This window comes from Phascolarctos cinereus, unplaced genomic scaffold, assembly GCF_003287225.1.
Source record: "Phascolarctos cinereus isolate Bilbo 61053 unplaced genomic scaffold, phaCin_HiC Scaffold_4;HRSCAF=312, whole genome shotgun sequence".
NCBI lineage: Eukaryota > Metazoa > Chordata > Mammalia > Diprotodontia > Phascolarctidae > Phascolarctos > Phascolarctos cinereus.
In genome coordinates, this window is record NW_027555847.1 from 268052915 (window position 1) to 268076893 (window position 23979).

Consider the following 23979-nt stretch of genomic DNA (forward strand, 5'->3'; position numbering starts at 1 on the left):
GTAGGGCAGCTAGGCAGTGTAGTGGATACAGCACCAGCCCTGGATTTAGGAGGACCCAAGTTCAAATATGGCCTCAGACACATAATGATTACTAGCTGTGTGACCCTGGGCAAGTCACTTAAACTCATTGCCAAACCAAAAAATAGATAAAAATCTAAAAAAAAAAAGAGACTTCTCTTGGGGCAGCTAGGTGGGGCAGCAGATGGAGCACCGGCCCTGAAGTCAGGAGGACCTGAGTTCAAATGCAGCCTCAGACCAAACACTTGACACTTACTAGCTATGTGACTCTGGGCAAGTCACTTAACCCCAATTGCATTAAAAAAAAAAGAAGAAGAAGAAGACCTGAGTTCACGTCCAGCCTCAGACAGTAATAGCTATATGACCTTGGGCAAGTCACTTAATTCTGTTTGTCTCAGTTTCCTCATCCATAAAATAAGCTGGAGAAGGAAATGGCAAACCACTCCAGTATCTTTGCCAAGAAAAACCCCTAAATGGGGTCACAAAGAGTTGGACACAATTGAAAATGACTGAATGAAAATCAATATGAAAATAATTTTATACCTTGTGCACCCCTTGAAAATGTCTCAGGGATCCACAGGTTTCCTTGAGCCATACTTTGAGAAACACTGGCATAGTGGATAGTTGGCCAAGGGTCTGGTCTTGGAGTTTGGAAATATCTGGGTTCCAGTCCTGCTTCTGATACATGCTGTGGGCAATTTGCCTAAACTCTCAGAACCCATGCAAATAACACAGGATCCTGTTCTACTTGGGTTCCATGAACTTTTAAAAATATATATATATTTTGATGACTATATTTCAATAGAATTGATTTCTTTTTAAACTCACATATTTATTTCATGTTTAAAAATATTATTCTGTAAGGGGGTCCATAGGCTTCACTAGACTATAGAAGTAGTCCATGACACAAAAAAAGGTTAAGAGGCCCAGTTAAGGGCCTGACTATAAGTTAATGGAGAAAGGACTGAGCTACATTGTTGTCCACCACCACCCACTCCAGCCCTCAAACAAACAAAACCAAAAAACTCAGTGACAGTAGAATTTTTGAAGGTCTGGATGTATTAGCAGAAATTGTTCACATGTTGAAATAATTTCATCACTGTTTTTAAAGAGATTGTTGCAAGTTGTGGTAAGGTTCAGAGTAAGGAGTTCTAGGAGCACTGACTATTCTCATGTGAAGTAGAAAAATATTAGAATGTACATTATAAATAATATAAAATAATTGCATGTAATTATAAATATTATAAATATTCTGAAGTATGTCATAATTAACATAATAACAAAAAAGAACTCATTTTTCTTCCTCCTTAAACTAAAAATGTGTATGCTGTCATCATGTTAGCCTTTATAGAGCAAAGCTTAGGGCATAGCTTTAGCTACATGTGTTGTGACTGTAGAAAAGCTTCATTTGTCTTTAACATATATTTAGGAACTATGACACATACATAAAGTGGCCATATTTCATTAGCGCTAATACCCAGCTACCTTCTTTCTTTTCCAGCTTGAACTCAGTGACAATAGAATTTTTGGAGGTTTGGATGTATTAGCAGAAAAACTTCCAAATCTCACACATCTAAATCTAAGTGGAAACAACCTGAAAGATATCAGCACCTTGGAACCTTTGGTAAGTAATGAACAATTTGGAAAGAAGGACTTGTTGACTGTTTAAATTCAGTTTTTATGACCTAACATTTTACTACCAGAGAAGCTTTTAGTAATCTTATTTTATTATCAAGAAATATACTACCACAATTTTTATTTATAAAATGTAAACATTTCATGTATTTAGACTATTTTTCAAGCTCAGAACTCTTTAATTTCTTTTAAGTCTGTTAATTACTGGTTTCAGACTTTGCTCTTCCTAAGCTTGAGACTATGCTGAGAAGTATCTGGTTTCCTATTTTGAAAGGAGTGGGTTTTGGGTGATTAACCTACATGGAACAATCCAAAGGTATAGGCAGAATTTATTTCAGTCTACTAAATCACAGTTTTATGCTGTTTGTATTACTGTATTTACCATGTTGAATAATAAACTGTTCTGTAATTTTACACTTTACTAATAGATGTTGCCATCTAACAGGAAAATCCCAAGTTTTATGTTACAAGGAACAATTTCTGACACTTCAAGAAAGATGGGGTTTTGAACACTTACACAAACTGATAAAAAGTGAAGTAAATAGAAGCAGAACAATTTATAAAATAACAACAACATTGTAAAAAGAGACAAGTTTGAAGATCTTAAGAACTCTGATAAACACAATGACCAATCACAATTCCAGAGGACCAGTGATGAAGGACCTCTTGACCAAGAGGTGATGGACCCAAGATGTAGAATGAGACATACAGTTTTGGATATGGCCAATGTGGGAATTCATTTTGCTTGACTACACTTATTTTTTACAAGGGTTTTTGTTTTTCTTTTTTTTCAGTGGAGGGAGGGGATAGAGGAGAAGTGAGTGGGAAAAAGAGAAAATAAATGCTTGTTGAAAAATACTTTCAAATTTGGAGCTAAAAATAAAAATTTAATTAAAAAAAGAATTTGGAACAAAATAAAGATAAAATTTTTTTAAATGCTTTAATTAAATATTTTAATTGACAAAAGAAAAACTCTCTTCACTTTCCTCAAGATGGCACAGTGAGAGGGCAGGCAGGTGGTACAGTGGATAGAGCACCGGCCCTGAAGTCAGGAGGACCTGAGTTCAAATCCGGCCTCAGACCAAACATTTGACACTTACTAGCTGTGTGACCCTGGGCAAGTCACTTAACCCCATTGCCTAAAAAAAAAAAAAGATGGCACAGTGAGTGATAGCAGAGCAGCCTGACTTTCACAACTACTTCAACAAAAATAAAAGGCCCCAGATCAGGAAATTATGAAGAAATATAAGGAGAAATTGCAGTAAGTATATTTTGCCAGCACAGGGATGCACAGAGACAACCAGAAGCCTGTGGTCATGAGGGAGGAGGTCAAAACAGAAAAGCACACCCTAGGAATGCAGCTCACAGAAGACTTCCAGCTTGGGGACTAGGGACAACCTAGGGAAGCCTATGACCTGAAGCTATGTGACTGTGACACTGAGTTGTATCTCTCAAGTCTGCAAGACTTGCAGTAGGAGGCCAATGATCAGCCTGCCTGTCAGGCTGCCTCAGTGCATAATGCCTTATAGACCATCCTGGCACAAGCCATTCCTCCTAGACTGACCTGGTGCAAATTTCCACATATACACCAGCTTGACATGAGGCTTGCGCCTAGCATGTACCTCTGAGCCAGGCCACCCTGTGTACACTGCACCTGATGACAAACTATTCTTGAAGAACTTTTAAAACATAGTGCTTGTTACTCAGACCTCAAATAATACAAATCAGTACTAAAGAAGGTTTGTCATTCTTCCCAGAATGGAGTCAGGGACACTCAAGACACAAACTTAGAAGACAGTAACCCTTCGTCATCTACAAAGAAAGGTTCAAAGAAATTCACAGACTTGCCATTAAGCTATACTGAAATTCCTGAAAGAAGTGAAGCAAGCTTTAAAATGATCCTACAAATGAAATGAGAGGAAAGAATGAGAAAGGAAATGAGACTCTATAAGACAAAATTAGGAGAATAAACAACATAGTACAAAAAGTACAAAACCTTACAGATATAACAGACTCCTTGAAAATTAAATAGGACTACACAGGGATCACTGACTCCATGAGGCAATAACAAATACTAGAAAAAACCCAAAAGACTGAAAAATACCAGAAAATGTAAGGCATTTCCTTCATCAGTTGGGGGAATGACTGAACAAGGTGTATTATTGTGCTATTAGAAATGATGAGGAGGATGGTTCCGGGAAAACCTAAGAAGACTTAAATAGGAATTGATGCAAAATGACATAAGCAGAACTAGGAGAACATTGTGCACAATAACAGCAATATCGTAAAGACGATCAACTGTGAAAGACTTAGCCACTCTGATCAAGACAGTGATCCAAGACAGTTCCAAAGGACTCATGATGAAAAGCGCCATCCACCTCCAGAAAGAAAACTGAACTCTGAGTACAGATTGAAGCATACACTTTTTACTTTCTTTATTTTTCTTGCTTTGAAGAACCTTGTATTTCAGCTTATCTTAGTTCTCTTCTACTCCCCTTTTTATTGAGTTTATTAAGAGTCTCTAGGGCAGCTAAGTGGCATAGTAGATGGAGAGCTGGGCCTGGAGTCAGGAAGACTTCTTCCTAAGTTCAAATCTGGCCTCAGACACTTACTAGCTGTGTGACCCTGGGCAAATCACTTAACCCTGATTGCCTCACCAAAAAAAAGAAAAAAAGAAAGTGTAGGCCAAGCCCATCATGGGGCAGCTAGGTGGTGTAGTGGATAGAGTACCAGCTCTGGAGTCAGGAGGACCTGAGTTCAAATCTGGCCTCAGACACATAACACTTATTAGCTATGTGACTCTGGGCAAGTCACTTAACCCCAATTGCCTCACACAAAAAAAAGAAAGAAAGGAAGGGAGGGAGGAAAGAAAGAAAGAAAGAAAGAGGGGAAAACAAATTACTAGTATCAGAAATGAAAAAAAAAGACAAATCAAACAGACAAAACAAAAGAAATTATTAGAAATTATTTTGCCATGTTGTTGCCAAAATCCTGACAATTGAAATGAAACTCCCAAATTAAAAGAAAAATCTCTAGGACCAAGTTGATTTACAAATGAATTATATCACACATTCAAAAGACAATTATTTCTAATACTACATAAACTCTTTGCAAAAATAGGAAGAGATCCTACCAAACTCTTATGATACAAATATGTCCTTTAGACCTAAATCAAGAAGAGATAAACCAGAGGAAAGACAACTATATAATACCACAGCAGCATATCATAAAAAATTCTACATTATGACCAGGTTAAATTTATACAGGAATGCAAGGTTGGTTCAGTATTAGGAAAACTATATAGTAGACTGTGCTAGTAACAAAATAATCAAATTATATAATTTAATCAATAGATGCAGAAAAGCTTTTTATACAACACCCATTTCTATTTTTAAAAAAATGAAAAAGTATAGGAATAGTGTACCTTTCTTTGACATGGCAGAGTATCTATCTCTAATGCTGAGCCAGAATTATGCCTAATGGAAATAAATTAGAGGCTTTTCCAATAGGCCAGGGGTAAAACAAGGATGTACATTATTACCACTGTTGTTTACATAGTGTTAGAAATGATATCTATAACAACAAAACAAGAAAAAGAAATCGAGGGCATGAGTATAGGCAAAGGAGAAATAAATTAACAATTAGATAATACAGTGGTCTGCCTGGAATAACCGTAGTGAATCAACGAAGCAATTTAAACACTCAGCAAAGTTGCAGGATATAAAATTAAATTCATATAAATTCATTAACTTTTCTATATACTACTAACAGAACCCAGCAGGAATAGAAAGAAAGACAAATTCCATTTACAATGACTATAGAATATATAAAATATTTAGGAGTACAGCTAGGAAGACATTCAGGAACTATATGACTACAATTACAAAATATTCTTTATAGAAATAGATATAAATAATAATTGCTCATTGTTGGGCCACACTAATAAAATAAAAATATACACAAAATTAATGACTTATTTAGTTCCATACCAGTTAGACCTCCAAACAGTTACTCCATGTGTATGTGTGTGTGTGTGTGTGTGTGTGTGTGTGTGTGTGTGTGTGTGTAATTAATCTGGGGGAAAATAAGGTTATGATTCTCAAGGGAAATAATGAAGAAAGTAAAGGTATTAGCCATACCAGATCTCAACTGTTTGGTACTGGCTAAAAAAAATAGAAAACTTGATCAATGGAACAGATTAAATATATATAACACATTAAAGCAAACAAACATAGTATTATATTTTTCAATAAACCCAAAGACTAAAAGTACCATAGTAAGGACTCACTAGTTGACAAAAACTGTTAGGAAAACTTGAAAGCAGTCTAGCAAAAATTAGGTATAATCCAATATCTCAAACCATATACCATGGTAAGTTCCAAATTGATATGTGACTTAAATAAAAAAAGTCACATCCAAAAAAATGCAGTAGCAAGAAAGAAAATACCTTTCATAACCATGGGTAGAAATGAGTTTGTGTATAAAGAATATAATAGAAGATAAAATAACCAATTTTGATTGCATAAAATTGAAAAGGTTTTGCACAAAGCTAGTCCAACTAAAATTAGAAAGGAAATAGTTAACTTGGGGGGGGGGTCTTTGCAACAAATTTCTCTTTTAAAAGTCTAATATCTAAGATATATAAAGAGCTCATTCACATATATAAGAATGACAGCCATTCCCCAGAAATGGTCAAAGAATCCAGCAGCAGTTCTCAAAGGAAGAAATCCAAGCCATTAGCAGTCTCCTTTTTTTTTTTTAATGCCCAGAATCACTTAATTAGAGAAATAATTAAAACAACTCTGAAAATGACAGTTGTTGGAAGGGACAGGAAGACAAGTATACAGGTACACTGGTAGTGAAGCTGTGGGCTGGTACAGACATTTTGGAAAGCAATTTGGAATCATTCTCCCAAATCATTAAATTGTCCATATCCATTTGGCACAGTAGTACCGCTACAAGACCTATACCTCAAAAAGATCAAAGAAAAAGGAAAAAAGTCCCATTTGTTCAAAACTTTACAGTAGTTCTTTTTGTTGTAGCAAAGGACTGGGAACAAAAGGTGTGCCGATCTTTTAGAAAGTGGCAATGAATTACTGTATATGAATGGAATGGAATGCCATTGTACCATAAGAAATGATGAAAAGGGTGCTTTTAGAAAACATAGGTAAGACATGTATGAATTGATACAGAGAGAAGTTAGCAGAACCTGGAGAACAATTTATATAACAATAGTGGCACTGGAAAGAAAAACAACTTTTAAAATACATAAAACAGAAAGAAGTTCAGAAGGAAACACAAACAGGGAAGCTTTGAAAGTAACGTTGAGGGGCAGCTAGGTGGCGCAGTGGATAGAGCACCAGCCCTGGAGTCAGGAGGTCCTGAGTTCACATCCAAGCCCAGACACATAACACTCACTAGCTATGTGACCCTGGGCAAGTCACTTAACCCCAATTGCCTCACCAAAAGAAAAAAAGAAAAAAGACAAAAAAAAAAAGAAAAGAACTTTGAATTTATTATGTACTCTTTTTAAAAAATGAGCTATATGTAATGAGGATTAGCAATTTCATATATAATTTTCTTTGTTCTACATTATAAATGGAAAATTTCTGTGAAGTATTAGTTAAATGTATATTTAAAAAAAGATTCATACTTGTTTTGTCAGTGTGAATATCCCTTTCACTTACATAGATTTAAAAATTTTTAACTTTCCCAAGTCTTCTCATTGTTCATGATTTTTTTCCCCTGTTTTCCCATAAATAGTTCTTAGGAGATACAATCCACCCAGGCTACTTGAAACCTATTCTTTTCATTTCTTTGGAAATAACAATATGCTACCTGTGTTTATCATCTGCTGTCTCATTCTTTTACATGAGGGACTGATTTCCTTTCTGGCCTCACATATCCTTGATAACGAATGCCTTTTACAATTTTTGCATGCCAGTTGTCATTGGTAAAATGTTGCTGCCTTAGTTCTCTATAAATATTGTAATTTAATTTAAATTATAGATCGAATCCATTTTAACGTGCTTAATATTCCTCATTCCCATCCCCACAATGTCCCACTGCAGGCTGCCCATTCTAACGTGTGCTGAACTCCTGCTCCATAATGAACAAACTTCTCATATTAAATTTCATCCTTTCTTGCTCGTTCCATCTTCTGCTAATCACTGAGGCCTGGCTTCTTCAGGATGATTCTGCTTCCTTAGCTATACTTTCCAGTACTGGCTTCATGTTTATGTCCTCTTCCCGCAGTGCATTGGTAGCAGTGAAGGAGTTGGGATACTCTATGTTCCCTCTTGCATAGACTCTTAAATATTGTATTTTCTTTATTTCTGTCATCACTTCAACTAGACCATAAGTCTCTTGAATATAGAGGCCGTTTCATATATTTCTTGAATGTCCTTGACAGAATAGGGCTGAGATTATTGTAAGCAGCCAGTAAAAACAATTGTTGGTTGATTATTTGATACATCATAACACACACCATAAATTGGATGTTTAAGCCTAAAACCTGAAAGAAGTAGGCTTACTGTAAGAGAAACCATGTTATGAACAAATCTGAACTTTAATGAAAAGTAATATTACTATTTCTTTATTTCTTTGGACTTCTAAAGTCATATGTCCCTATGATGGTACATATCAGAAAGAAAAGCTAATAAAAAAAATTGATGGACCAGTTATAAATTTCATAGAGGTATTTTTTCTTTATTCTAACTACAAAATAAAATTAGCAGCACCTAACTAAATTAGTAGGAAGTAAAATTCAATTGTTTAAGCTTCCCTTTTCAATTTCTCTGATTGTTTTTGGTCCCTTACCTCAGAAAAAGCTGGAATATCTAAAAAGCTTGGACCTGTTTAACTGTGAGGTGACAAACCTGAATGATTACCGAGAAAGTGTTTTCAGGCTCCTTCCACAATTAACCTACCTTGATGGATATGACCAAGAAGACAAAGAAGCCTCTGACTCCGATGCCGAAGTAGACTGGGTAGACGATGACGGTGAGTTTGAAAGTGTGATTTGTGTTTCTCAGGTTATCATGGTAGGATACTGAATTTTGTTTCTTTAAAAAATAATAATTTAAATTCTGACCTGAAAAATTTCATGATTGTATTTGGAGCATAGACAGCTTTATCTTTTGATGTTCAAGATCAGGCATCAGAGTCAACTAAGTGTTTCTAAAATAGGTGGTCTAGAGCTTTCTTTATGGAGTCAGAGTTTTAAGAATTTGGAGTCCCAAGATCCTGGACTCTGTTTTCTAGAGCATACCAGAACTCTTACACTGCCAATATTTAGCTGTAATTTAGAAAGTTAATAGATTTGAAGAAGTCGGATTCGGTTACTAAAATAAAGAACAATACATTAATTTGTAGCATCTACAGAAGGAGTAGGAAATCTCTTACCTCTGAGATTGCTTTATTTATGTAAACAGTGTATTTCCCTATAATACCCTACTTCAGTTAAACCTTTTCATATATATTATAAATAGCTGGACATGTTCATTTTGCAGTTACAGCCAAGTGGCCTTTTAGATCATAAATCCAGGACCGGTAGGGAACCACATCAACCATCAGCAAACTGAGCACCCTCATTTTACCCCTGAGAAAACTGTGGCCCCTGGAGGTTAGATGAGGGCTCTCAATTCATACACTGTGACTTGGGGACAGGGGACACCAGCATTTAACTTTATGCTATAAACCGAACACTTATAATTTGGGGTTCTATAAGATTTATTGTAGGCACTAGCCCTTTTCCCTCCTAATAATTATCAGAGATGATTATGTATGTTGATCATTATGTATGTCTGTATGCTGAATATATGAGAACGTAGCTTGAGGAGCACCATACTAAGGCACCCTCGGGTGAGCCTCTGTAAAAAAGGTTTCCATGACAATATTCAGTTCCCATGAGCTGAGTACTCCTGTTTGATTAAAACCCAGGAAATGTGAAGAACTAGAAAAGATAAGTTGATAAGATAAGAACTAAAAGATAAGAAAAAGGGGGGAAAAGATAAGAACTAGAAAGAAGCCAAACTTGGAGGAGGAGTGGGGAGAACAGAGAGAGAGGGCATTGAATGTCAAGGTGAAGAATTTGGATTTTATTCAATATTTACTAGGGAGCCACTGAAGATGCTTAAGCAGGGAAAGTGACATTATTAAAGCATTAGGAAGAATAATCAAGTAACTGTCTAAGATGGGTTGGAGGAAGGAGATACTGGCCCCAGGGAGATGATATAGAAGATGATCACAATGTATGTCTGTGTTAGCATGACTTGTTAGAACCAGAAGTCTCTTCCTTCCTGTTTCCTCAACTACACATTGTTTACATGCGCTTCATTAGAGCAGATGATCTTCGGACCCAGGCCCTCGTGTCACGCCTTGTGATCTTCCTTGGCCACCGACTGGCTCCTTCGGGTAATTCGGCTCTCAGCTGTCCACAGCCTACTGCCATCTGTCTCCTAGGGAAGACAATCCCTGCTCCTTCCTTATGCTATGTACTTCTCAGACCTTCTGCTTTAGCCTAAGCCATTGGATTGGAGCCCAGGGAGGTTCCATAGTCATTCTAATTTAGTAGCTTTAGTTCTGAACCTCTCCCTGATCCAATAGGCAGAAGCTTCCTATACTGCATTTCCCGGCTCTCTCCTTAGACCGTGTGGGTCATATGGCCAAAGAAGCCCTTTACTGTCTCTGCCATACTGTGCTATTGATATTCAAGTGCCATTCCACAAACATGCTATGGAACAAGACTTAATCAAAGAGTTTTCATTCTGAATGGGTTCTGAACTTGGCCACCACAGATGTAGTTGGCGTATTGACTGTAAGTACTTCAAGGTCTTCTATAGTTAGTTGAACTACTTAATAACTGAGTGACCCCTTGAAAAGCAAATGGAAGGCCTACCAAGGACATTTCTAGCAACCTAAAACCATCATAAGTAGAGATATCCTGGAGGCACTGCTCAAAGACAGGGAAGTGGCACCATCAGGCCTTGTGCCACAAACTTATACTGCAGCTAGCCATTGCTTGTGTTCGCCCCAGGGGAATTCCCAACCCTGACTCTGAGGTGATGGGGTGGATTTCTGGAAGCTTCCATCTTTTTTGCATCTATCCATCCTTTCTTGCCCTCAGTGTGAAATAGTGGGAAAGGTAGTGCCTACACAGGCAGCAGTTCATTTCAGGGCTTTTGCAGCTCTGGGTTGAAAATAGAAACTGTCCTTTTTGTCTTTGTATCCCAGTGTCTAGCACAGTGCCTGGTACATAGGAAGCCCCTGTTGGCTTGATTGATGTGAGATGCATTTCCATAAGAGCCAAGGATATTCCTGTTGAGTTATGAGGCCAGTGTGTATTGTGTGGTCTCTGGACCTCCTGTCCATTAAACAAATCCTATTTTCACTACAGCCTTCTCTGGTCACAAAGAATTGTTTCATTGAGAGACTATCTTGACCCCATACTTCCCCTGAAATATTTGGCCCTCTCTGGTTTTACCTCCATGACTCCACTATCCTCTGGAGTGGGGACATGATCTGTTTTTTTTGCCAATTCTATGTGTAAGGATTTGTTTGTTCGTCTATCTTAGGAACGGCCCGGATGAATCATGACAGTCCCATTTGGAGTTCTTAACCACAGTGAATTAATCCAGAAAATCTCTGATCTGCCTGCCCAATAAGAGTTTTTAAAGATGTTATTTAGGCAAAGTCATTCCGCTTTAATCACTTGCACTCCGGTCCCATACATTCACAATCTGGAGCACACATTTCATTCAGACAAATATTCTTTGTTTCTCAAGTCATATTTGAAAGTCGTATGTCCTTGTTACAAGAAAACTTCTTTATGAAAAAGAAAGGTTTGCGCTTCTGAATCAATTCTTTTTGCTACCTGCAACCCTTGTTGGAGTTCTATGAAAGCTAGCTAGGGGTCCAGTTGGTCATAAAGCTAAATCTTAATCAACAAGCATTTATTTTTTTAAATGAGTTTTTATTGATACCTGCTATTTCTTAAATCATCATAGTTATCCCAAGAATCCTTTCCTTTCCCTTTCCCAGAGAGCCATCACATATGACAAATAATATTTTTGAGAGGAAAAAAAAATCAGCACAACTAATCAAATATATTGAAAAAAATCTGAAAACATGTAATGTGTGTCACCTGTGGACCTTCCAAGTCCATGAAGGGGTTGGTTGGGAGCATCTTCTCATATCTTCATTCAAATCCTGCTTGATCTTTATAATTTTGTTACTTTTCCTTCTGATTTTTTGGTGTGCAGTTGTTCTTTCCATTTGTTTGCGTTGTTGTAGTTATTGCATATATTGTTTCCTTGACTCTGCTTACGTCACTCTGCATCAGTTCAGATCTTTCCATGCTTCCCTGTATTGATCACACACATCATTTCCTACAACACAGCAGAATTCCATTACATTCATGTACCACAGTTGTTTTAACCATTTCCCAGTTGGCGGGTTTCTACTGTTTCTAATTCTTTGCTCTCACAAAAAGTGCTGCTATAAATATTTTAGTTTGTATGGGGATTTTGTTCTTATTGGTGGCTTCCTTGGAGTATAAGTCTAGTAATAGAATCTCTGGTTCAAAGGGTATAGATATTTTAGTCACATTATTTGCATAATTCTAAATTACTATCCAAAATGGTTGTACCATTTCATAGCTCCACCAACAATGTGTTAGTATGCCTATCTTTCTACAACATTTTCCAACATTGACTATTGACATTTTTTGGTCATTTTTTTCTAATTTGCATGTATGAGGTAAAAATGATGTGCATTTCTCTGATTATTAGTGATTTGGAGCATTCTTTGTGAATATTTTGCAATTCTTCTTTTGAGAACTATCTTTCGACTACTTATCTATTGGGGATTGGTAGATTGATAGATAGATAGAGGTATTATATAAACACATACATCTGTATGTGTTGTTTAGACATAAAACCCTATAAGGGAAATTTGATACAAAGATTTTTTTTCCTCATTCAGCCTAAGTGAGTTAATTTTATCTAGGCAGAAGCTTTTCAGTTTCAAGTAATCAAAATTACCTATTTTATCTTTTTAATTACCTCTATTTCTTGCTTAGTTGAGAATATATCTCCTGGGGGCAGCTAGGTGGTACAGTGGATAGAGCACCGGCCCTAGAGTCAGGAGGACCTGAGTTCAAATCTGGCCTCAGACACATAATACTTCCTAGCTGTGTGACTCTGGGCAAGTCACTTAACCCCAATTGCCTCACTAAAAAAAAAAAAATCTCCTACCCATAGCTGCAAGAGGTATATGGTCTGTTTCTCTTCTAAATTTTTTTATAGTTTGAATCCATTTAGAATGTATTGTGGAAAATGGTGTACAATATTGATCTAAGCCTAATTTCTGCCAGAATGCCTTCCAGTTCTCCCAGTAGTTGTTTTTTTTTTTTAAATCAGATAAGGAATTTTTTCCTTGGTACTTTATGCTTTCCATTTTATCAATACTAGGTTATTTAGTTCTATTATTTCTGATTCTCCCTTTTTAAAATCTGTTCCACTGAGATCAGCTCTGATTGTTTAACCAATACCAGCTGGTTTTTATGATTGCTGCTTTGTAATATAGTTTGATGTCCAGAAGTACTGTTGCCCCATCATCGCTACTATTTTTTTTCATTTCCCTTGACAACCTAGATCTTTTGTTTTTCCAAATTAATTTTGTTATTGTTTTGTCAAGTTCTATAAAGTCTCCCCTTGGTAATTTGATTGGAATAGCATTAAAAGTGTAAATTAATTTTGTTAGCATTATCATTTTTATTATATTGGCAGCACTAAATATCCCTCCAGCTATTTAAGTCATTCTTTATTTCCTTAAGGAGACCTTTGTAATTGAGGTCTTTTGTGTGCTTTGATAAGTACATCCCCAGATATTTTATGTGTTTTGTAGTTATTTGGAATGAGATTTCTCTGTCATTTCTTGTGTTTTGTTGTTATTGCATATAAATGCTATTGATTTTTGAGAATTCATTTTGTAGTCTGTAACTTAGCTGAAGTTATTAATTTTTTCAAATAGTATTTCTACGGATTGCCTAGGATTTTCCTGCTAAATCATCATAGCATCAGCAAGTAGGTATACATATATCTTTTATTTACCTGTCTTTATGCCTTTACTTTCTTTCTCTTGTCTTGCTGTTGCTAGCATTTCCAGAACCATATCAAATAATAGTGGGGAGAATAGAATGATTGTTTCATGCTCACATTTATTTTAAAATGTTGTAGTGTATCCCCATTGCGTATGATGCTTCCTTCTGGTTTTAGATATGCTCTTTTAACGATTTTTTTAAAAAGTTCCCTTTATGAAGGAGTGATATACTTTGTCAATGGCTTATTCTACATCTGTTGAGATAATCGCATAGCTATCCAAAACCATATAGTTTTGATTTTTAACATGATTATGTTGATAATTGTCCTATTTTTGCCCTTTTACATACATTTGCCATATCTCTGAGCCTAGTGCATTATCAAGTTTTGTAAAAGTTCTATGTGATGCTGAAAATATGTATATTCTTTTGCAGTCCCATTTACTTTTTGGGGGGTGAGGGGAGAAGGCAATCGAGATTAGGTGACTTGGCCAGGGTCACACGGTTAGTAAGTATCTGAGGCTGGATTTGAACTCAGGTCCTCCTGACACTGAGGCCAGTGCTCTATCCCCTGTACCACCCAACTGCCGAATGCAGTCCAATTTAGAAGATGCCATGAGTCTTTTAGCTCTAGTTTCTCCAGTACTTTGTTCATTTCTATATTTCCCTTTTGTTTGCCTTTCTGTTAGACTCATCCAAAACTAAGAGAAGGATATTGAAGTCTCCTGTCACTACCATGTTACTCACTGTCTCTTGTAGCTCAGATAATGCTTCCCTTATGAACTTGGATGCTAATAATCTGGAGCATCTACATTTATTACTAATGTTGGTTTGTGGACTAGCTCCACCAGTAGTGCGTTAGTCCACTAATTTTTCCATGGCACCTCCAGCATTTGTCATTTTCCCTTCCTGTCACATAGAAAGAAGTTTCTTGCTCTGCTGTCTCTTGGTTGCTGTCCTGGCTGATGCATTTATGTACTCTTCCTTCATTTCTGTTTTTTGGGTTGTTCAAGAAACAAATAATCTTGTCAGTTCTGTTTTTCTTTCTAAAACTGTTTCAAACACCTCTTTGTTATTAAAAAGGCATCTATTTTCATTTATGGTTAGGCTCAGATTTGCAAGCTAGATTACCCTGAGCTGTATCCCAAGCTCCATTGCTCCTTGGAACACAGTATTCCATTCCCACCTACATTTTCTGGTGGGTGTAGAATAGTCTTGCATTATTTGGCTTTCCTTTCCTTTGTACCTGAAGGTCTTTCTCCTGATTGCTTGCAGAACTTTTTGTCTAGTCCTCTATCCTGCTGTTTTCATGACTTGGAAATCCATCCATCAAGCATTTCTTAAGCACTTACTGTGCACTTTGCCAGGCTCTGTACTAGATGGTGGGAGTACAAAGATAAAAATTAAATAGTCCCTGCCCTCAAGGACATTATATTCTAGTATGAGAAACAACACGTACACATAAAAGTATTTCCATAAGGTAAATACAAGATAAATTTGGGAGGATACTGTCACATGAGGGGGAAGAATCAGGAGAGACCTCATTTAAGAGATTGTGCTTGGGCTCGGTTTTCGGATAGCTGCTGTTGCCTCCAGATTGTCATATGCAAATCAACATCGATTAGAGCAAATGGGGTATTTCTCAGTTCTGTATTCTCCTCAAGGACTATTAGATGTTAAATTATACGTTGCAGGAGCTGGAGTGACTGATTTCACAGGTACAAATCTCTGAAATGGTGAAAGAAAACAGGGCATGCTTCATTTACACTTGATGCCACACCTTCTCTCTTTTCAAACTGCCGTTTTAAAAAGGTTTTATTGTCTTTTTTACATTACCATAGTTTTCCTAATATGTCTCCCCCCAACCCTGTGGAGAATCCATATGACTATATAACAGCCCCTTATTATGCTTTTATATATTTTAATTTTTATCATGTTGTTATAATATAGATATGATAATATATTATATAATTATATTATGTTATACAATATGATATTATATTTATGTTTTAATTTTTATTTTGTTTATATATTTTTAAAAGAAGAGAAAAAATTGGTATAACTGATCAGTACATTGACAAAGTGTGAAATTATGTCTAATGTACCACACTTGTGAATCTTCCACCTCTGCAAAGGGGTGGCGTGGATGTGTCTTCTCCTCTCCCTTATTCTGAGACATGCTTGTTCTTCATAATCCTGCGATGTTCCACTTTGACCTTTTTTTGTATGTGTGGTTGTTCTTTCTATTTCCATTGTTGTAGTATTGTGTATATTATTTAAAAAAAATTTTTTTAGGCATTTGGGGTTAAATGATTTGCCCAGGGTCACACAGCTAATAAGTGTCATGTGTTTGGTCCGAGGCCGGATTTGAACGCAGGTCCTCCTGACTTCAGGGCCGGTGCTCTGTCCACTGCACCACCTTGCTGCCCCTGTATATTATTTTCTTGGCTCTGATGACTATGCACTGCATCAGACTCACTTTTAATGTCCTCATATCCTAGTCCTGGTATTCTTTTTTTTTTTCATTCTGCAGTCCTATGTACTTAGCACTGTGCCTCACACACAGTAGATACTGAATAAATGCTTCCTGACTGTTAAATTATGATACCATGGGAGAAAGGGGCCATACTTTAGTTTTTCTTCTCTTTTGATCCTCTTTCATATAATACATTACATTTTCCTAAACCATATTATGCTACTCATGCCCTTCCACTGAGGTAACTCATCTTTTGGCAGGTTGACAAAGTGTGCCATATGTGTCAAAGTTGATGATGCTAGGGACTTCATAACAAACACAGTAATGCTGTTCGTGTTTTGCTATATCCCAGAAGCCTCAAAGCATTTTGTTGGGATACCTTCAATGATTTGACTTGAGTCATTCATTTAGGTGACAGTTTAATCACCTACCTACTTTGATTGCCATCTTAGAACAGTGTAAATTTACACCAAATTTGGACTGTGTACCTTCAAATAGAATTACTTCTTACTCAGACTATTATCTCATCTGAGGCTCTTCACATGGATTTTTGCAAATTATATGCAGTCAGCTACATTTATTAAGCACCTACCATATGCCAGGTACTGAATCAAAAACAAAACAGCAACTACCCTCAAGGGACTTAGAGTCTACCAGGAAAAATATGTAATGAGTAGGTAATATACGTATGTGTGTGTACATATATACATGCATATATAGATAGATAGATAAATGCAGATATAGATATAGATACACAAAAAAAATTTATTTCAGGGGAGGGCCATGTGTAGTGGGGGGATCAGGAAAAGACCTTGTGTGATAGGTGATACTTGAGCTTTGCTTTGAAGGAAATCAGGGATTCTAAGAAGGAGAGGTGAACTTGTACAAAGGCATGTACATGTAAGTGGGAATGTCACGGAAGAACAACAAGCAAGCTAGTTTTTACTAGACCACAGAATGCTTGAAGGTGGTGAGTGATATAAAATAAGTCTGGAGAGGTCTGCTGGTGCCAGATTCTGCAAGGCTTTAAATTTTATAGTTGAGGCAGACTTAAAATATTAAACTAAGCAAATTTAACTCTCTGTATTTCCAGAAGAAGAAGATGAGTTTGATGAATTTGATGAATTTGATGAAGAAGATGATGATGAAGAGGATGATGCAGAAGGAGATGATTATGAATATGATGTCAGTGGAGAGGTCTGTGCTGTATAAATGTTTCAAAGCCAGTTTTCATGTTCATATTTTTGTTCCCTGCTATATTAGTGGCAGCTGCAAGAATGAAAAATATGTAAAGGATTTCTGATCATATATTAATATAACATTGAACTATTTAGTTCAGATTTATTTTTAAATCCAACAAATGTTTATTTAGTGCAAAGTCCTCTCTGCAAGACAGTGATTTTCCTTTATAGTGAGTGGGAAGAAGGACACAAAATCAAATAGTAATGAGGGCAATGGCAGTCTGGAAAACTTGAGGATCATTGACCTAGACTGATTGGCAGGCTCAGAAAGCTTATACTTGTTCTACTGAAGGGCTCATCAAATTGTCTCAAGTCTGGAGATATGCTATTTTACATTTAGCTGACTTAGGTAAAAACAAATCTGCTTTGTCTATACTTTATACCTATTCAGAAATAGTCTTTATAAAACCTAGACTTCTTTCTTATATACTGGTAATGTTTGTGAGAAGGAAAAGGGGGAAAAAACAATTTTTCATTGAAAAATTCCATGGTTTTCTCTCCTGTAATACAGTATACCCCAATACTCAAATGGCCCTTTGATCTCATTAATGTGGGCATTCTTCCCAATGATACAGATTGCAACCCATCCAGATCTGCCACTCTGTGCAACTCTATCCATGTTCTTCTATAAACTTGCCTCATCTTCCCCTCTATGTGCAGTGCCCTTAAATGCCCTTGAGTTGACTTTGCTAGTTGGGTCTCTCCCTAAACTTCCTTTAAATTGATCTTACCTTTCAACATCTTCTTTCTTTCATGTGAGTTCATATGATTCATAAAATAAATATCATATTACGTATCATATGTAAATTACATACATATAGTTATACATTACATAGAGACAGCATAAACTTTCATTTACATTACATCTCCATAAAATTTTGCAAATAAGTTCATGTTCTAGTGTTGCCTTTGGCTGTCATATATCCCCGCTTGGAAAATAAGTCAAATGTTTTCTGACTAAAGCAAGTTTTAGGCCCTTTTAATCTCTTTGATAGGGCAACTGTTTTACATCTGCTGAACTTTCATGTGAAATTATTATAAGCCATGTTTGTGTCCTTCCATTCATATCCCATTTTTCCATCATCAATAACTTGTTTAAATATGTCAGAATCAAGACATTCCGAACACATACTTATTTTTTCCTTATTTTTATTCCTCTAGCTTTTCACAAATTTTGTTCTTTACTCTAACAAATAAATGGACACAGCTAATTTGGGAATGACTCCCATATTAGCAACAAGTCATTTCCTTTCTATTAAAATGTAATTAGCGCAATATAGTACAAAATTAATAGGGCTATTCCTGCTTCATGGTACTATTCTACATATGTAAAATTTGTAGTAAAACTCCCTAATGAAGTCTCATGTAAATGGGATTTTAAAAGTAACTGACTATTTGCTTAAATGTAATCAGATCTTAGGATTATAAAATTTTTATTCTCTGGAACAACATAGTATAACTGTTAACTAACTTAAACATATTTTTCAAATAGCTTATTGAAAAGTAAATTTGTAAAATAGTATGATTTTATGTCATTCAAAGATAGACTAGGGTTATATAATATGCATTTCAATGTCTTGCTTTTTTCCTTTTAAAAAAAGGAAAACAGCTTCAAGATATTTCCATAATATTGTAGGATTTATGTCTTGTTCTATAGGAAGAAGAATTTGGACATGATGGAGAAGTTGATGATGATGATGAAGATGAAGATGAGGATGATGAAGACGAAGGTATGCCTAAGTTGTACATTGTATTTTCAGGGATACTTCCCTTTATAGGATCATAGATTTAGGGCTAGAAGGGACTTTGGAGGTCAGCTAGGCCAAACCCCCTCATTTTATTTTACTTATTTATCTTTGCAGTTTTAAGCTATTTATTTTTAATTTATTTTTATTTTCAGTTCCAAATTCTCTCCCACCCTCCACCTGCTCCCCAATCCATTGAGAAGGCAAGAAAAACAATGCCTATTATACATATGAAGTCATGCAAAACGTATTTCTCTATTAACCATATTCTGGAAAAAAAAACAACAAGGAAAATAAACAAATAAAAATATAAATATAAAATATAAATAAAACAAGTAAAAATAAAAAAATATGCTTCAATCTGCACTCTTGAGTCCATCAGTTCTCTAGTTGAAGGTGCACAGCATTTTACAAAATGAATCCTTTGGAGTTTTTGGTGGGTCACTGTATTGATCAGAATTACTAAGTCTTTCACAATTTATTATAACCTTGCTGTTCTGTGTAGAACGTTCTTCTGATTCTGCTCACTTCCCTTTGCATCATTTCATATAAGTCTTCCCAAGTTTTTCTGAAACCATCCCCTTCATTGTTTCCTATAGCACAGTAGTTTTCCATCACAATCATGTGCCACAACTTGTTCAGCCATTCCCCAATTGATGGATATTCCCTCAGTTTCCAATTCTTTGCCACTACAAAAAGAGCTGTGATAAATATTTTTGTATGTATAGTTCCTTTTCCTTTTTCTCTGACCTCTTTGGCCCTCATTTAACAGATGAGGAAACTGACATCCAGAGAAGTCACACAGGTAATAAGTAGCAGACCAGGATTTAAACCCACATCTTCTAATTCCAAATCCATCATCCTTTCTATTACACCACACTGTTGATTAGTAGAATAAGGCAGGTAGCCTTATTGAATGTGTGCTGTATGCCCAGCCCTGTGCTAAGTGCTGGATATGCAAATAGAAAAGTACGACATCTGTTCTCAAGAAGCTCATATTCTAATTGGGAGAAATGACATTTATGGAAGTGTTCAACTGTAGGGCTAATAGAAAGGCCTGGTGGTCCTTGGGATAACTATAGGGCAGTGGTCTGCAGGATCCAGCATCCAAGTATCTATAATAAGGTCAAGTGGTGCATAGAGATCAGCAGCAGGACAGATAGTAAGGCCTGGGGGTCCACCATCTTACTGGGAGAATTGTAGCTTGCAATTCCTTGCTCATTAAACAATGTGAGTGGCTTTGTCCAAACTGTAGCCAAGGGGCAGGAAAGTTATGGAGCCATGACCATTGAGAAGGGGATTGTGGGCCTAACGATGCAGGTAGCTGGATGGAAGGGGAAGCTTGCTTCTAGGAATGAGAAAACGTTGCTGACAGGAAGGTTGGAGGGAAGAGGAGATCCATAACAGTGGATTCTGAGGAGAAAGTAGGCTAAGGTTGGGGAGAAGATATTATTCGGTATATTATTCAGTATATTAAAACCATAATTGTGACTGAGAGGAAAACAAAATATTTTTGTCCCTCAGTCTCCCAGAGCATCTTAACATAGTGAAAAAAAATATGCCAGGATGTCAGAGGCAGCTGGTTGGAACAGTAGAGAGAGCTAGACCTGGAGTGAGGAAGACCTGAGTTCAAACGAGCCTCAGACACTTACTAACTGTCTGACTCTGGACCAGTCACCTAACCTCTGATTGCCTCAGTTTCCTCAACTGTAAAATGGAGGTAATAATATCACCTCCCTCTCAGAGTTGTTGTGAAGATCAAATGAGATCAAATGAGAAGATATTTGCAAAGTGCCTGGCACATAGTAGGCACTTAATAAGTATTTATTTTCTTCCTTGCTATGAAATCAAACCCATTTCTGCCCTGGAAGTAGTAGCAGCATTAGCAGCAGCAGTAGTAGCCCACATTCCTATGACGCTTGAAGGTTCACAGAGCACTTTGTTCACAACAATCCTATGCAGTGGGTAGTGCACAGTACCGTTCTCTCAAAGTTCAACAGTCAATATTGCAACCAGGCTTTGAACCCAGATGTCTCTTGATTCCAATTTCAGTTTTTTCTCTCCTGTACCTAGAGGTCCTTTTTCCAATCTTAGTTCTTTAGTTACTGCCTGTTGTCTGAGCTTTTGGATTGTCAATCTGTGCCCCAGAGGCAGTGGGCTTCAGTTAAAGCTGGAAGGTTTTAAATCTAGAGAGAGAAAGCTTTCTTTTATTATTCATTTACAGCTGGCTTATTGTAAAGGTACAAAAAGATTTAATTATATAAATTCCAGATGAAGGTTTACAAATTAGGGTAAAGTTTTTTTACAGGATCATCATAATGTATTATTTTCCTTTAACATGGCAACTTTTCTATGGCGCTTTATCAGGCCTTACAGAAATCCTAAATATCCTTCTGAGATGGGTGGAACAGGTATTAAAAACAACAACCAGAAAATATTGAGGCAGCTAAGTAGCAGAGTGGATGGTACTGGACTTGTCAGGAAACCTGAGTTCAAATCCTACCTCAGATACTCAATATGTGTGTGACCCTGGCAAAGCACTCACCCTCCAGGCTGTTTCCTCATCTATAAAATATAGATAACAATAGCACCTACCTTAGCAACCTACCTGTTGTTGTGAGAATCAAATGAGATAGTATTCATAACGTGCTTTGCAAACCATAAAGCACTATATAAATGTTAGTTATTATTTGTCTTGCTGAGCTTATGCCCTCTCTTTCCCCCCTTTCCTCCATCCAACAAATCCACTATTTCCATCAGGGTGGAAGCTGGCGCTCGCTGATTAAGAGTTAAAATCATAGTTGGAAAGGTCTTTATGTGTCATATTGTCCAACTTGCCATTCATTCAAGGAATTGCTTCCCTGTTTTCCTTGACAGATGGTATGATAGAATAACACTCTTCTCCTTTCAGTTGCCCCAGAGATGGGCTAAGATAGAGGGGAAAGGGGCTTGTCCACATCTAAGCCTAGAGAGCCAAATAAAACTTAGGAACTGGAACCACTAGAGGAACAGTTCAGGGCAAGAGAACCAGAGCTCAGCCACAATGTGCTCGATCTCTTCCTGCCTGGCACATTGTCTCACTGATGGTTAATCATCCAGTTTCGACTTAAATATTTCCAATATTAGGAAGCTTGGGACAAAACTCAATTCATTTCATTGTTGGGCAGTTCCAATTTTTAACATATAATAAAGGTTCACTTTATATGGTGCTTTGCAAACTGCAAAGCACCTTAAATACATATTTGTATTGAGCCAGCATCTGATTCCTTTAATAATGATCACTGACACTCATAGTACTTTAAGGTTTGCAAACCTTTTATGTACAATATTTCTTTCGATCATTCCAGCAATCCTGGGAGGCAGATACTGCATGTTTCCCCCTATGAAACTTCTACCTGTTGGTCCTAACTCTGTCCTGTGACACAGAATAACAAACCTGTGAGTCCTACAGAACAGTCCTTAACATATTTGAAAAATAGTATCATGTGTCTCTTAGTCTTTTCTTCTCCATGTTCAACATTCCCATTTCTTCCAACTTTTTTTCATCTAACATAAGGATTTTCACCACTTTGCTCATCTAGAAGGATACCGCTCTGTTAAAATGTGGTGCCCAAAATTGAGCCCGCATGGTACGGTCTGACCTACTTCAGGTCATCCTGGAAATGTTGCTGCTCTTGATCAGGAGGGGCCCCTGGGATGACCTCACAGGAAGGCTGTGTCCCCTTCTGGGCCAGAGGCACAATTACTCACCAGATACAGAAACCATGGTATCCCAGCTCCCTGACCAGACATTCTTAGCCTCGTTCTTTTCCACATGCCCTTTCACATCTTCAACAACTTCAGTTTCTGGAATCTGATACCTCTAGTCTTTTTCTAAGGACCATAGGACCTGTAGCTGAAAAGGACCTTAGAGATTGCTCAGTCTAAATCCCCTCCCAGCTGGTTTAAGTGATAATAAGTGACAGAGTCTCAGATTCCATACCCCAATGTTCTTTACCCAGACTTTCTCTACTTGTCCTCTGTAGCTTTCACGGAATCATGGCAGGGCCCTTCCCTTACCAACCAGCTCTCTGCTTCCCCTACATCCGGTGTACACTTTATCACAATGGTTCTGGTCATGATGTGCCTTGGTGTTGGTCAGTGGTTCAGCTTGCCTCTCCACCTACAGTCTTGGGCATGATTGATGGCCCTCTGACACCCTATTCATTGAGGTTTAATGGATATTAATTACACTCATGGCTTTTTGGAGACAAAAAAATTTAACCACATGACCTGTGGGAAAGGGTAGTCCCTTTTTACCTCCATCACTCTGAATAGACCGTTGATCAGCTCTGGGGATGAGACACCTTATCTTTAGAGGGTTCCTGTCTGCCCCATGTGTGGTTGGTAGTATCTGTGACCAGCCTGTGGTGAGCTGAGGTCATTTCTCAGGTAGGTGAGTATTACATCCATACCCATGAGTCTCAACGGCCTTGTTAATTTCCTACTACTTCTCAAGACAGGAGTTTCTCAGCAATCTGCTATGTATCCAACACATAGAGCTGCTAACCCAAGGTTAACCACCTTGTGCCTTTTGGAGAATTCCTCCAGAGTTTTTGGCATAGAATTGAGAGACTGGCATAATTTATTTTTCCTACCCTTACACCTTCCTGACCTACTCAATAAAAAGGAATGGATTAGAAATTTCTCCTCTGCACAACTCCCCAAAATACCTATCAACTTTGTGGGGAATAATCCTGTTTCATCAAGAGCAACCTTGTAGCA

The 23979-nt window shown here is 37.1% G+C and overlaps 1 protein-coding gene across 1 annotated transcript in view; it reads left to right on the forward strand.

Moving 5' to 3' along the window:
- ANP32B (acidic nuclear phosphoprotein 32 family member B) overlaps nt 1-23979 on the forward strand; it is a 41472-nt gene that overhangs the window by 16531 nt on the left and 962 nt on the right. Inside the window, exons 3-6 of the mRNA XM_021004470.2 lie at nt 1520-1642; nt 8478-8655; nt 17323-17426; nt 19128-19200. Coding sequence (XP_020860129.1) covers nt 1520-1642; nt 8478-8655; nt 17323-17426; nt 19128-19200 — 478 coding nt within the window. The remainder of the gene's footprint in view (nt 1-1519; nt 1643-8477; nt 8656-17322; nt 17427-19127; nt 19201-23979) is intronic.